This window comes from Clinocottus analis, unplaced genomic scaffold (genome assembly GCF_023055335.1).
Source record: "Clinocottus analis isolate CAN_PGR_092001 unplaced genomic scaffold, fCliAna1.0.p SCAF_10, whole genome shotgun sequence".
NCBI lineage: Eukaryota > Metazoa > Chordata > Actinopteri > Perciformes > Cottidae > Clinocottus > Clinocottus analis.
The window spans coordinates 10,885,691-10,902,259 of record NW_027175821.1 but is presented as its reverse complement, the minus strand read 5'-3'; the positions used below and the strand labels follow the sequence as shown (position 1 = coordinate 10,902,259).

Sequence of the window (16,569 nt, the reverse complement as noted above, 5' to 3'; positions counted from 1 at the left end):
ATTAAGAAAAAATATAATAATTTTTCGCAATAAAAACGCTAAATACACATTAATGCACCAGTGATTTTAATATATGCATAATTAGATTGAATTGCCAGTTAAACCCTGACAGGGAGCAATGCTCTGGATAAGGGTACTTTTTCTTTTGATATTTTAATTTTGTTGATTATACTGACAAATGTTTATTCAAATGGCCCATTTGTGTATGATTTGGTGGCATTTAGCATAAAGGCAAATGTAAAAATATAAATATACATTAAATACAAGTTTCAATCGCATATGATTGCTTGTCACACACGTAAAGGCACTCAGAGGCAGACAAGTGTGTTCGCATGTATGCCCATAGTAAATGTCTGGATGCATGTGGGTTTGTCTTGCAGGGAAGAATAATTGCTTATTGATCTCTAACTACAATGAAGCAGTATTTAATGTTGGGTCCTCTGTTGACCAACCAGACTGCAGAGGTCCACTGTCTCTACTTTATCATCTCTGTCTCTCTTTATCATACATTCATCTCTTTTTCTCTTTTACAACGCTTGTATCCCTCCTCCCTCATTCATCCAGTTTCATCTACTCTGTCACGCTTCATGGCCAGACCTGGAGACCCAAACACCAACTCACTCTCTGGCTGCCTTTTCTCTTTTTTTCCTAATTTCTTTCCCTTGAGAAATGGACCTGGTGGGGCAGTTATCTTCAAGGAGGTAGTACACAGCTAAATTGATGAAAATACACGCACACATTTTGATTATATGTGAGACGGCACGCGGGTTGGTGACTCACCTTACGATGCAGTGTGCAATGTGTGTTCAGACAGATATAGATGTAAATTTGGTAGACTGCAAGAATCCAGGAGATTATTTTAACCCACAGTCTATGAATGTAGTCAAGTGTGTCACCGTTGAACTACAAATTATTTATTTTCCTGCCATTTCAATTATTTTCAGGACTATTCTGTAACACGAAGATGAGAAGTTTGCAGCTTAGTATTTAAAATAGCCGCAGCCCTTTGTGGATTGATGGGAGGCTTTTTAAGTATTTTAACCTCATTTTGTTTCAGTGCTTAAACGTAATTGAACTTTTGGATACCTTTGCCCTGCAGAGGAAAACAATACAACATGTCCATGTGAAATCAAGGTATTGGTTTGAGTTTGACATACACACATTGACAAGCAATAAGTGAAATGTGCCTATTTGAAAACTATTTGGGGAAACCTTTTTTTTTACTGGAAATTAAAATTTGGGGATCCCAAAATAAGATATTTAGAACAAACACATCAAAAATCTCTCTAAGGGTGTAAATTACTTGACTAGTGAGGAAATTCAGAAAAGAATTGTAAAACTCCAGGTAGCATTATAATAATAGTAAACAATGTTAAAGAAAGTTGTGGAAATAAAATTTGAATGATGTTTAGGAATCAGCCCCTCTGACCCTTTTGAGTGACCGCCACTCTAACCCCTGTGTGTGTGTGTGTGTGTGTGTGTGTGTGTGTGTGTGTGTGTGTGTGTGTGTGTGTGTGTGTGTGTGTGTGTGTGTGTTCTGATGCTGACTGGAAAATGATGACGCTGTTGTAAAACAGGCCTTAAAATATCCACGGAGACATAGTAATACAATTTGAACTGCCATTGTTGGAGATGATTATCATGTCACAACTATCAGGAAAGCAGCTACTATCTGATAAAGAGGGGGATACTTTCTAACACATACGACTACAGATTTGTGATTGTAATGTAAATGTATGTATTCATTCACATGCAGTGTCCCATTAGCGGCTTACACTGCCATCTTTAAGCTAACAGAAGGCGAAGTCGTGAACCCTGCGGATACAAGACTAATGAAGCCTTTGTCAGCTGACTAACATTTAGCAATGGCCTGGGAGAGTGTACACATATACAGGAAGAGCACGTACACTTTAGAAACCTCTGTCCAAAATGCCAACTGCCTGGAAATTGTGCCTAGTTTTGAATCATCTCAGTGAGGCTGAAAATGTGTGAGGTGACAGAAAAGAGCCTGGAGAATGTTTGAGTTTTTTATGTCTTAACAAGGTGGTCCCCGAATAACCTGCCAGGAGAGGAAAAGCTGGAGGAGAGATAGTGAGTGATGCCTCAAGAAGAACCCACATAGAAAATGAGACATAATGTTGAATGAAATACAATTATCATGTTCATGTGATTCATCAGGTTTGCTTGTTGCTTTCATGTCCCTTTATTGATCCAGTTATCAAGACGTTAGCTCCCATCAGAGTCCCTTTCTGTAGGTTTTAGCAATCGTTGTTTAGACAGAAACAACTCAACAACATCACTGGCAAGTGGGAAGAAAAAAAAAGGTATGGTTCGTTCTATCCACACAAAAAAAACAAAGATGAAATAAATCAATACAATAAGTAGGCCTACAGTACACCTGTTCCTTGGCTAGCGTTGGTAGCAGTGACAGACTTGTGTGTTATGACGGTAACAAGTTATACCTCTTGGAAATCATTTCTTGACACAGGATTCAAGTAAAGTCTCTGAGAGCAGACTGCGAGAATCAAGCATACAATATGACAGAAGATGGAGTGAAGAGCCAGGTTGTTTGGCAAATTTTTGCTCAGGTCTGTGTGTATAAAATACTGTACAATGTTATGGCTGCTGGTTTCTTGGCGATGGATGCTGAGGAGCACTGCTTTGATGAGACAAGTTTAGCTTCTTTTTTTGACTCTATTGAAACATCCCATCTTCATTTTAAACATAACTGCTTCAAAACATCCCAACAGTAGCTTGTCATACATTTGATCAGTATGATTATCAGTATTATCAGTTCACACAGGGAGGTGTTTGTGAGGGTAAAAACAGGCTGGTCACCCCCTCACTCACTCATCCATTATTATTTGAGCAGTCCAACAGTTTCCTGTTACATTAACAGTATATGTGCTCTTGGCAAAAGGACATAGAAAGGTTATCCTCCTCTAAGTATGGACACAGAAGGGCTTCATCTTCTGCTCTGCAGGGGATGTGTTGTCAAAGTGAGGTCCGTAGCTCCAAAATTAGTCTGCTTGTCTTTGGGTTTATTCTCTTTTGGACTCAAGAAAGTATCAAACTAAAAACAAAGAACTGCCCCAACAACGTCATGTTTGTACCATTATAATTTGATTTTAGACACAAAGAAAAAATAGCAAAACCAAGTATGTTCTAAACAGAAAAAGTCCTGAGTTGCTATTGGCCAGGTAAACCTTAGTGAACCAGGTAAACCTTAGTGAACCAGGTAAACCTTAGTGAACCAGGTAAACCTTAGTGAACCAGGTAAACCTTAGTGAACAAGGTAAACCTTAGTGAACAGTGATAGGGGTCAACACAATTTCAATTCAAGAGCTTCAGGGAATGATTTTCTCTTTAAAATACTGTTACATTTCAATCATAGGAGACTGTAGATCATGGCTGAAGCAAAACCAAGTGTTTAATGTTTTGAAATAAAAATAACCTATTAAACCTATTATTGGGTCTGGTTTTCATAGTTTTTCATTGATTCTTTTGTTTGTGATGTTATTGAACACAAGTGTAAACTGGGTGAGTTTCACTATGAAATCAATCTGTAAACTCTGATAGATGTTACAAGAGACAGTTCAGGTTATCAGTGTACTGTTTGCCTTAGTTTTGTCATCCAAACATGAGTGATAACTGTGTTGCTTCAGTGTCTCCAGATCTACAGTAAAAGTATGATCTCCACCATCAGTCCACAGAATGATGGCCACACTGTGAAACTACGTTGTCCATTAATTAACAAAAATAATTAGATCCCAGTTGGTGACAGATGAGTGGAGCAGAGGATGGCAAGACACATCGAGGAAAAAGGGGACAACAGGTTGAAGTAAGGAAGGGAGCAGGTGGAGGAAGAGGGATAAAGTGCTTTATAATTTCCCAATGAGTGTTTGGTGCAAAGCGAACATGTAAGTACATATGTTAAAATCAGAGCTCTGTTTTTGGGGGTTAATCAAAGTTCATTATGACGTTTCAGCTTTTGGTTGCAGTCCATCTAATCAATAATGGGAGTGTTGTAACTCTGGAACAGCGGCTGCATGAAGAGGCCCAGCGTCCCGACCACACACACAAACACAAAGATCCACAGGAAGAGACGGTCTATCACCATGGCCACGTACTTCCAGTCTTCAATGATCTGTAGAGAGAGGTTCGACTTTTAATGTTTCACACCAACATGTAGCAAATCTAATGTCAAACCATTCAATAGTTAAACATTTAGACATTTCACACATAATCAAAAATGTCAGCCCTATGGTGGCATCAGAAGGATAGGGTATCACCAAAGGATTTATCATCTAGGTACCATGAATATATTTCCAAATGTCCATGGCAATTCATATTTGCTCAGATCAAAATTTCTATAAGTGTTGTATACAAGTACCCTCGCTGTAAGTATAGGATGTTGTGTTGTTAAGGATCTTTAAGTTTGTGGCTATCCTGCCACATGTGAAAATCTATAAATAGTGCAAAAAAATGTAGACTTGACACATGCACATGCAGATACACCTACCCCTTCATCATCATCCTCGCTCTTCATCTTCTCAGCGATGTAGCGTACTCCATCCACCGCATCCTCTGTGTCAATGTTGCACTTGAGCGTCATCCTCTTCCTGAACTCTGTGTTCTCTGACAGGTCGCTAAACTTCCAGCCGTAGCGTTTGGCCGACTCCTCGTTCATATAGAAGGAAGAAGAGGAATCTGCCATTCCTGTTCCTCCGTCCGCTCCATGCATCTTTTGGTCCGAGTATGATCGCTGCTGGTGTTTTTTGCGGAACTTCTCACGGATGTTCGAGCTACCGGGTCTCCGCATGAAGAGGTAAGAGGGGAGCCGGTACAGGAAGATACGTTTGACCCAAGGAGGCATGGTGTGCGTACTGGGGGACCGATGGTGCACGTTGAGCACGCAAACGCTGGTGACAATGGAGAAGGTGACCAGCACCATTGAAAACATCAGGTACTTTCCAATTAGAGGCACTGCTAAAGATGTGGGTGGCACAATCTTTGAAATAAGGAGTAAAAACACAGTCAGGGCCAAGAGGACAGAGATACAGAGAGTCATCTTCTCACCACAGTCTGATGGGAGGTAGAACACTAGAATAGCCAGCGACGTTATCAGGATGCAGGGAATGATCAGGTTGATGGTATAGAAGAGCGGTTTTCTCTTGATAATGAAGTCATAAGTGATATCCAGGTACCTGATGTCATTAGGGTCTTCGTTCTTGCGTCCAGGCAGTGAGACAATATCCCACTCACCGCTCGGTTTGAAGTCGTCGCGTGAGGCGAAATCACTGAGGAGGATGAGATCAATTTCAGTGTGGTCATAGGTCCAGGAGCGAAACTTGAGGGTACAGTTCTGCTGGTCGAAAGGGAAATCACGGACTTCGATTTTGCAGGCTGACTTGTAGATAGCTGGTGGGAGCCAGGCCACCTCGCCGTTATTGGAGACCACGGCATTGGAGTAGAAAGAGACTTCATATGTTCCATCAGCGCTGAAAGAAGAAAAACGGCAGGAGGTAAGCAAAAAAAGGAGAAAGACACATTCAAAGCACTTAATGACAAAGTGATTAAGGAATTATGGCAAATTGTATCTCTCAATCAAACATACATCTCTACCATCTTCACATGTCATATCACAGATACAAACACTTAAAGCAACAGGGGGGTTGAAGTTGGATCTTGTGTTCCTTTGCATTGAAAAGAGGCTGATTAACTGTGTTAAGGATGCTCCCTGGACAGGCCAACCCAGAACACACTGGAGGGATTATATATCCCATTTGGCCTTGTAACACTTTGGGTTTTCTTACCTACCCCTTTGCAAACACAGGCATGAGTCTCTTCCACACTGTCAACCTTATTTAAACTCTACGGTGCATCTCAGGTTGAAATATCCCATTTGTAGAATCCACTACAATTTTGAGCGAGCTCATTGTATTAGCGCAACTGATTTCAGCATAACAACATAATCAGTGTTGTAGCAATGTCATCAAGAGCCAAAGAGTTTACTTGAGTAAAATAATGTAGTGTGCTGACAAATGGCATGTTGAGAAAAACATTTTTTTTACACATGCAACAATTATGTTATTTGAAAGTTAAAGGATTTGTGATGATCATCTCAAGGGAGGAGTGCAACCTGCAACACATCCCAGCAACATGGCAACAACTACCCCCCATCACCTCAAATCTGCTGAGACTGACTTTTTTTTCTAAGGCTGAAGGTAATGCATTATGGAGAAGCGGCCCATCAATTATAAAGTAGGTCAGGAATCTAACCATCACACTCAGTCTCTAATGCTTTGGGCCTTGCTGTGAATATGCAGACAGATTAAAAATGCAGAGGCCCCACCTGCTTACTGCAACCTCTGGTCCACTACACTTGGCCAGAGACCTCCACCTGAAGCCATAAGGTAGTGCTGACCATCTCCTATCGTTTTGCCTATTTTATGCTCTTTATGTGGTCTTGAGCTGACCAGCAATCTGTGCCTATAAAAGTTTAATGCCTACCACTTCTTTATAAACTGTTGTACACTGCTGACCAAAACACAACGCTAGCTATGAGCGTGTGAAACTATCTCTTTCTTGACCTTGGATACAGTGGTTGAGAAAACCAACAAACCACCAGGTTCATTTAGTATATGTTCTGGTACTTTTGATCACATCACATGACCTTCAGTTATTCTGAGCACAGGAATATTTGCTGCTAAATATACTTAAAGTATCAAGGTACTCATCTCCCAGAAAAGCGGCTTGACGAATGACACAATTTTCTGTAGCAGGTCGAGATAGAGCTCATTTTAACTGCTATGATGTGTATAGATCTAGGGATCTGGCCGCTCAAAAGGGTCACAAGATAATCCTGACAAGTCAAGACCTAATTTGCGACTTGAGACACAAAACAGCACAAGGACTCTTTAATAACTACATTTTCATAATAGAAATGCATCATATTTAAATGATGTACAAGAAACTTGCAGATGGACTAGAAAGACGCAGGTGTTGACATTCATGGGTGACAGATGAGGTGAAGCTCAAAAGCCTTCGTGTTTGCCAGCTAACACCTTTCAGTGGATAAAATCAGTTGGGCTAATTTCTCCTTGAATTATCTGATTACAGCCTTAACATGTATTGATTTTCCATTGCAGCTCTTTCAATAAGCTGCAAGATGATGCAAACAAAGTGAAAACATTCTCACATCAATGCTTTGTGCATTCCTACTTAATGTGCAAAAACACACGATAAGGTACAGGGATGTTGTCTTTTTTCCAGAGTAGTTTGAATGTGCAGTAAGGTTGATTTGATTTCTAAGTACACTTTGAGTTTAAAGGCTATAGTTTGATTGCATCCATCCAGTCAATCATAATTTATATTGTGAAATGCAGCTGAAACATTTGAAATTTGTCTTGTTGCTGCAGGCCAGTTGCTGTCAATAATACATGTGTTTTTATGTAAATGTTAGATGTGATCACTTAATGTGGGCATCGGTTATAAAAGGTGTGACTAAATGTTCCGCTTCGCTGCAGATTTCATAACTTCAGTATGTCCCTGTCTTGTTTTCTACATAAATCCTATAATCTCTCAGCCCTTAAAAGATCACTCATCATCATGAGACTGTCAGGAGACGGTGTAGACAGTGTTAACAACACATTTTGGTCGCATTCATTATCCTAAAAGAAGTAAAAAGCGGGATAAAAAAAACAAGATATAAGAGGATAGCAGCAATAAGAGGATATGAGAAAACATTTTAGGAAAATTGGGCTTTTAAATTAAGTTGCTCATTGTTTTGTGTTTATTCCTCTTTTAATCACTTAGTTTTCTACAAAGACACACACCCTTTTGTGTTTCACGAAGCGGACATACTTGTTGTAGAGGACGATGTCCGGCAGCCAGATGTGTTGTGATGGGAGACGAATTTTCTTGATTCCCTCGTACTCCTCAGGCTCCCACATTAATCTGTAGTCATGCCATACCTGATGAAGAAATGCACACACGTGCACACTTAAGGAAATACATTAATTCATCTCACTCAACTCTATAGCCACCAGTCCACACTCAATACTTGGTCCAAGCCAAGTCTCCATGGACTGAGCGACTGCTGCCATAAACATACCAGTTTGGTTGGATAACAGTTTATACAGACACATTCACACACTTGTTTAGTTTACCATTTTTGCCAAGACAATGCTTTTTTTTACCAGATGGACACAAACACACAAAGAAAAGAGAACAAGAGTACGAGTAGGGACACAAACCTGACTGAGCCAGCAGTTGGTGGTCATGATCTGCTCCCTCTCATTCTGAAACAGACAGGAAGAGCGAACTCATCCAAACAGAACAGTCTCCACCATGTGTGTTCGTGAATGATCTAAAATTAGAAGGATATGTCTCAATAATAACAGCGTATGTGGATTTGGATAGTGTGTGTTCCCTCACCACGTTGATCAGCTGGGCCAGAGACACCTGGATGTAAATGGTGACCTGCTGGCTGTTGTTAACAGCTGGTCTGATCAGCTTGTTGTAGCGATCTGGTGACAACAAGCGACTCACCAGTCGTTCCTCAACGTCCGCACACAAGGCAGCTGTACACACACATACACAGGAAAAATTTAGCCGGAAAGCAACTACAGGACATGTATTACATACTAGTCCACTGTTCCTACACAGAAGGGACCAACCACATATCATGAGAGTCAACAATCGGCAGGCTGGAAATCACGACACGCAGACTGTTGGTTCTCCATCTTTTGGCTGGCCTTAGTCCACCTTCTGTCCGATGACATAGTCCCACATAAATGTTGTATAGACTTGTACGTATCTGAAGTCCACACCATTACAAACAACATGAAAATAATGAACCTGCCGGATGGCATTGTGGTTCAGAGGTATTGTAAATTTCTGACAGCTATGATCTCTGCATCAGCAGCTGTATTTGATGGTAAACTCTGAAATCCTCTGGTTGTTATGTAATCTCATTATGTCGGACACCTTGCCAAAGATGTCAAACTACAGCTCTGCACAGCTACATTACACGACTTCCCTGATGTTATCATCTCAGTGGAGTGAGTATTGAGACGAAACACTCATATCAGGATGACAGGATGTGTTGAGGGTGCCTCTCATTGAATAATGTGTGTGTGTCTTACACAATCATTTATGGTGACTAGGCACATGTAGAGGGTGATCTCAGTCGCTGACTCAGTTTTATATTACAGATGTGCGTAGGTAGAAGTCAGAGTGTCTGTTTCTAAACCTTGAACTTGATGCAACCTTGAGTTCAACTTTCCATGCTGTGATGAAACATCTGAAAGAGGTGTGTTCATCTGTTCTCTTGTTGATCCTAACGACCTCAACCCTCTTATGAGAATAAATAAAAATCATTAAAGAAATTCCCTTGATAAATGAAACAAGCGTCCTGATCATTGCTGTCTATTGCTTATTATTATTTAGTTTAAAGAGATTATAATGACAAAACCCACAACAACAGAAGTAAGCACACATCCACATATATGCCCAGAGCAGTAGTTTGTAAAGCGATGTTTAAATCGTGTGCAATGAGGTCTTCAGATGTAATGAGTGTGTAATGGGATTGAAGAGTGTGAGTGTGTGTGTGTGTGTGTGTGTGTGTGTGTGTGTGTGTGTGTGTGTGTGTGTGTGTGTGTGTGTGTGTGTGTGTGTGTGTCTGATCTGTTTGAGATCACAGACATGATGTAATGGTGTATTTAGTGACCAACACACCAACTCGTGTAAACAACAAAAACAAAAATATACAGTATATATACTGTCTATTGTATGTTAACAATGCATGCAATCTGCAGTAATATGACAATAATGAGTCAATTTAAACACACACACACACACACACACACACACACACACACACACAAACACAGAGCGCTGATTTCACTCATTTAAACCACAAAGAACAACGCCTGAATCGGCCATAGAGCTTCATAGAGCTTCATAGAGCTTCATAGAGCTTTGGTGATAGTGGGTGGTTTGAAACATGGATCTTGCAAGACTTTCATACATTGTAACTTGTGAAAAACAATCCCTTGAGTTGAGTCCCTTGTTTTGGGCTTGTTAATTAAGAAAAGCTTTTTATGTCTCCAATATCTGCATAGTTGAAATCCCGCTATTGAAAATAGAAATACCAACCTGGTTGTCTCCAGTACAAGCCAAAAGGTACTTTCTGTCATGGTTGCTTTTATTTCAAAACCTTTTCTCTAGTGTTTTGTCTTGTACCTGTTCTTTCATGTTTATTTGTCCTTTGTTTTTTTGGATTTGGTGACCACCTTGTTTGTGCTCCACGAATAAACTTTGACTGTTGGCTCTGGTTTCTCTGCTTACAGGGAAACATAAACTGGAGGGTGACAACATATAAAAGAGAGAGAGAGGTGGATTACATAACAGGTCAATTATGTGTATATGACAGCCCAAATAACTATAAAACCGCATCTTTAAAAAGTTGTTAAAGTACATGAGCTTAATCTTAATCTTGAGGAGTCAGCGAGTGTCCAGTCAGTTGTCGGAAGAGTTTGTGTTGATGTTGGAAAAGAAATGTCAGTTGTTTATTATGTAGCCTGATTAAAGTGATGTACGTTGTACATTGTAGTGATGTACGTTGAATTTGCAAAAGCAAATTCACCTTAAATCAATACAAAAACAAAAAAGTATCAGTGATCTGATTCTAAGACCTTTGGCAGTCTCAAAACCAGCACTTGTCAGCTTTTGTATGAATATCATTATTTCAGCATTTTCCTTCCACTGGTTTTCAGCTTTTCTGCCAACTGTTATATTAATATATTAATATATATATATATATATATATATATATATATATATATATATATATATCCAAGATAAAAATGTTTTCTGAAACATGTCAGACCCAACTGGAAATTAGAGGCACTGAGCTATACAGGCAGGTGCAGGAAAGAGAGATATTCTACACTTGGTCAGCTCACATTAACCTCCAGAAGGCCTCCACTTGAAGAGGAGACTGGAGAAGTGTCCGACATCTGAGCAACTATGACATGACACTAAACCTCAAGGGTGAATGTCTTAGAGAGCGCTGACACCCAGAGCCGTGTCTGTCAGGATACGACAGAGAGAAAAAATGGAGATACATGACTGGAGAAGAGAGGAATAGACACACATACAACACACAAAAACAACAGCAAGGAGCGAGGGACGAGACAATTTCCAGATTAATATAACCATCTGATCAACTGAAAAAGGATCCTGCCGTAGTATGGAGACGATTCTGTGAAATCATAGTCATTTATGCATTTGTTGAATGAAATTAAAGCCAATATATGAAACTGAAGCGTAAGTTCAGTCAGAAGAACATACTCTTGCATGCCTGAGCCCGTCATTTATTTCTCATACATCTGCCAATCACTTCTCATGCGTTCTCACTCATTATTTACCTGCTGTCATTTCTCAGGGCTGTCAATCATGACACCAACTGTTTGAATCAGCTGGTCTCCTCTGTCCAATAAGTACAACGAAACAATTACATGGTTAGTCTATCAACTTACTGCTCTCTCTCTCTCCTTAAACATGACTGTCTCTCTACCTTCAGTTCATTCATGTTGCTGTTTGCAACCCTCCACCTCCCCATCACTGACGAATCTTTGCAGATCCATCAGCTTCATCGACTCATCATTCTATCAGCCTCATCATCATCATCATCATCATCATCATCACCACCACCAGGTCTAGATTCCACTGGGGATTTATCTTGTTGCTGACGGGGCAAATGCTCCTTAATTACAATCTTCCTGGAGAGTCCAAGCGACAAAGACTCTGTCAAGACTTCATCATCACATATCATCTGTTAATAATAAACGTATATTTTCTTTATCCGAATGGTCTCCCATGATTGAAAAGCAGTAAAGATGCAAACTGCTGCGTACTGGCACACCGGTTTCTTGTATTAATCAAAAGCAACTGGTGTGAGGCACTGGGAGTTGAGACCACAGTCTCTTTAAATCCTATTAGTCGGCTCATTGTTTCATCTTTAGTTAATTAAATTATAGCCTCAATAAAAAGCTCGAGCAGCTAAACCATTAAGCAGCGACAAACACACAGCTGCTCACAAAATGTAGGTAATTGTCAGGAATCTGTTATCTACATGTTATTTAATCATTATCTGTGAAAACTAAATAAAACAAGTAAATCATGGGAAACTTACTCCCAGGCTCTCTGCTGATTGCACGCTTGAAGTTAATTTTACTCTACATGAGGAGTGCCCAGACTTAAACATCATTTGTATACTATCTCCATTTATGAACTCCAAAAAAGTAACGCAGGTGACATTCATGGCTTGCAGAAAGCTGCATTAACATCAAGTTTGAAGGACGTGGGCATTTACCAGGCAGGGAGCTCATGAACGCATGCAAAATGTAGGATTCTGTGTTTTTGACCCATATGGACTAAAAGTCAGGATATCTTGGCCTCTGCTATAACAATGTTGACCATTATTTTATCGTCCCCTCACTTTATAAACATTAAATCATACCCAACCCGTATCGGATCAGCACATAAGAGGTACTGTAGTTCATAATCAGAATGGATTAAATCCTTAACCAAACCATAAATGCCAGCAATTTTTTACTGTTATAGCTTCGGCCCTTTCTCTGGCTGCACACTTCCTTCTGCAAGAGACAGATAGGAGGGGTAGTTTTGTAAAGAGGGTGGCATTATTAGATGAAAGCCAGCACACACTTCATGTGACTAGTGGAAAGGACTGAGGCAGAGATGCAGTATGGGCTGCATGGAGTAACGTATGAGTTTGACATTAAATGCTAAAACAGTAGGTGAGGCTAAAATGAGATGTGTAAGGTCAATGTAAATAGAGACGGAGCATTAGGGAGACCACCATCACACACGTATGCACACACACATGTACACTCACACACTTTTCTCCGCCTTTCTGCGCTCTCCAAGCCTCAATTATTTATCGCCGCTAAAATAAAAATGCCATCATCTCACGAGCAGAAACTCGAACACAATCAAAGACTATTCTCCAAGTCTTTCAAAACCATATCATATCAACACAGTCTCCATCACAATATATAGACTTTATAAATTGTGACAAAAAACATTCGAACACAATGCTATATCGCTGCTGTGTTTGGCGGATGCTGACGGATGGACAGGCCGTGTTATCGGTTCAGTGTACAAAGAGAAAAGCACCCAGATTCTGCATTCTGACGGTTATTTTTTTAGGATGATTAATTATTCAATACCTTGTCATCTGGGGTGGCCTTCCTGAGGCAGAACAGTTCAGGATTCAGCTGTCTTTGGTTTTGCTCAGTGCACGGCCTGTGTCATCTTGAAAGACAACCACGTGCCACTCACAAGCATCCGTAGCCAAGTGGTCAGGTTCCAGTAGACATTTAGCATTGCTCAGAGTTTTATTGTTGTTTTTTTGTTAGTACAATAGTCTGGCGACATGTCCAGGGTGTACTCTGCCTTCAACCAATGTCATTTCCCCCCGTGACTGTGAACAGATAAGAGGTTAAAGATGATAGATAGATGGAAGTAGCTAATGGAATTTTGGTTGGTTGTTTGCCCTCAAACTTTTTATCATCGCAGACAATTTGTATTTATTCTGTGAGTAAAACAGAAACTGTTCTTTTACTACAGTTGTTTTCTTTGTTGTCCTCTCCCTCGTGTCTTTTTGTTCTGCTTTGCTCTTTTCCTTTTGACAGCGACAGGAACAGAAGAGAGACAAGGACAGCAGGAAAAGTGTCTTTTTCCTATCCTCAACTCCCTTAGATCTCACGTGTAACCGCTGATCAAATGTAGTGTAAAATCAACTGATGCATCTCTGGCTTATTTTACTATTGAAATTAGTCATGAAAAACCACAGTGGGACAAAACTTAGAGCTGCATATTTCTGCCCAGCCACATGTAAAGATTCACCTGAGGGCTTCAAAGAAGCGGAGTCAGGGTTGTCACACACGGATAGCGTGTGTTTCCCCCTCATGAACTCGTGGGCATTTTGCAAGCTTTTAATGTGCAAAACATCAAATCAGGTGTAGCCCTAACACACTTTGTTACAATTACTGCACAGAGAGTCGCACAGAGAGTGACAGGAGACAGAACGATGCTGAAATATGTCCCAACTAAGAGGCTACATGGATTTAGTTGTTTCACTGTGGCTGCAAGGATAAAGTCATCAATGCTTGTAGACAGAGCACAGGTGATGAGACAAGAGAAAATGATAGCTATTTTAAACAAAAAAGGGAATTAAAGAGGTTAAAAAAGGGGAATGGGAGAGGGTTTGAACAATAACAACTCGCTAAATGTGGCAAATGCACAAATTGTGAAAGGCTTGTTCTTGATAACTTGATCTGAGATCAAATGTACTCTCTTAATTAAGACTCACATTGAATAAACTGAAGTTTTAGTGCATTTAGAGCATTTTACATTCATAATTAAGTTGCCCAAATAAGGTGCTGTACTTCTCAGGATGCAATGGAGAGTTAAAAAGTCATAAGGGCATGCTATCTAAACACACTCAATGAATTTGAGTCGACACAATGGCTGCTGGGGTTTGCCCTGTTGAGTGCTGCAGCAGATCATTCACTGACACGTCCAGCACCACGGACAGCTCCTCAGACACTGCTTCGTTTGATAGAATCAAAAGAGAAAATATTTCTACTGCACATAATCTGAGAGAGGGACACTAAGTTAAAAGTCAAGATACTCTGTAAAGAGGGTCCATTAAAACAAATCAGAGGACATTAAAACACTGTCAAGGCAGTGAGGGCCACAGAATATTCTACTACGTGATATTATTAAGTAGATGTGTGTCCGCAATAACAGCCAAACCATCAATCTGGGAAAGGGCATGTGTGCAGCAGTGCACCCTTCTCCAGCAACCATCCCACCCATGCATACAGTATAAAGCCGTTTCATTATGACTCCATGGGGGGGTTATGTAAAACAGGAGTTAGTTAATTGAGGCGCGCTTTAAAATCACGTGTTAAACATAACTAAAAAAAAATCACAGAGAGCATTAGTCTATTTTTAAGCTATTGGAGTGGAGCTATTGTGTTTAGCTACAAAGCACATGTGTTGATAAATTAAATTCATACCATTCCTAACACTTATATATAGTAAGTGTCATGCACAGAGCCCAGAGAGAGAGTGTGACCCCGTGAGTCCCATACGCAAAGAAGCCACCCTGTCCCGTTCCGGAAGGATTTCAAAGGATTACTCACTTGCCACGGTGAGAACCAGGAGAGCCAGCGCTGCTTTCACCGGGGCTGCCATCGCTTCCTCCCCTCCAGTGCGACAAACACACAAAACTTACAGACGGAGAGCGTCTCTCGCGTGTTTTTCTTCTTTTCTACTTCCGATGTGAAATAAGTAAAGAGTGAAACAAAACAAAAAGAGAAGGCAGGCTGGACTATAGCGGTTTCATTGTGAGGGCTTTCGCTAGTGACAGCCGATAGCTGAGGCTTGGAGGCATGGAGAGTCGCACTGACTGCTGTCTAAGCCCACAGAAGGGCTGGATGCTTTCTGCCAGAGCGCACCGACTCCAGCGCTGGTCCTGGAGCTGTGATTGCGCGCAGCGGAAAACCGGCTGTGGATAACAGAGCCCCCTTTAATTCTTCTTGAGCGATGCAAATAACGTTTTCTTATGGAATATGGGTCAGGAGCTAGTGGGGATACGCCAATCCTGTTATCACCGAAGCGGCCATTCTTCAGATAAAAGATTTAAGTGCCCCGGTGCTCACATCAACCTGCCCGCCCAGTGCACTCCCCCGTCCGGCGTCAGTTTCACTTTCTGCGGTCTTGTTTGACACAGTTTGACATGACAACAAACAGGAAGTGATAAAGACTTAGAAATCCCCCTGAGGAGGGAATAAATGTAATACCCGGCAGACATTGAAACCAATCTTATCATCTCCAATCAAAGGAGAAATCCCCTCATCGAAAATGCACTTCAAGTTAATTAAAACACACTTTTAAGCTCAACAGCTTCATGAAGCCAGAACGGGGGTTTTGTAATAAACTAGTGGCTTAAACTACAAAAAAAACGTTATCTCTTTAAATTCTGCACTCTGTTACCTAATGATAAAAAAAAAGTAATCAAGTCCAGAGACTGAATTTATGCAGAAGCAGGTCTTTGCAAGTCATTTATCCGCATTAAGCACACTGTGATTCAGTTGTAGAAAGCATGAAAACGCGTAATTTGAAATAGAAACAATCCATGTGATGTTTTATTGATCCTGATGGGGCAATTGTCAACTGTGTTTGTCACCACAAGGAGGTCAAAGGTGAGGGTCATGCACAGACTACCAATAGAGCAGGGATGATGTATTTTTGTAGGCCAACCCAGAAGATAGCCTCGAACTGTTCCCTAACAAAAGCCAATGGGGTTTCTTTTCATTGGATATTGTAAGAATGCAGAAAATAAACTTTGCGACAAACAAACATTCATGATACTTTTACGTTTTGTTCAGCAAGATAATATTCACAAATGGACACCACAATTTGTACTGTAGACAAACTACACCCGGGTCAGGCAGGTTAGAGTGTTTT

General features: G+C 40.6%; 1 protein-coding gene across 1 annotated transcript; it reads right to left on the bottom strand.

Moving 5' to 3' along the window:
* Positions 1-3,382: 3,382 nt before the first annotated feature.
* Positions 3,383-15,294, bottom strand: LOC137788514 (neuronal acetylcholine receptor subunit beta-2-like). The gene is made up of 6 exons (XM_068581361.1): positions 15,243-15,294; positions 8,440-8,585; positions 8,259-8,303; positions 7,867-7,976; positions 4,523-5,501; positions 3,383-4,147 (listed from the first exon to the last, which is right to left on the bottom strand). The coding sequence occupies exons 1-6, from the start codon at positions 15,292-15,294 to the stop codon at positions 4,007-4,009; spliced, it is 1,473 nt and encodes a 490-aa protein (XP_068437462.1). The 3' UTR covers positions 3,383-4,006.
* Between the last annotated feature and the right edge of the window lie 1,275 nt (positions 15,295-16,569).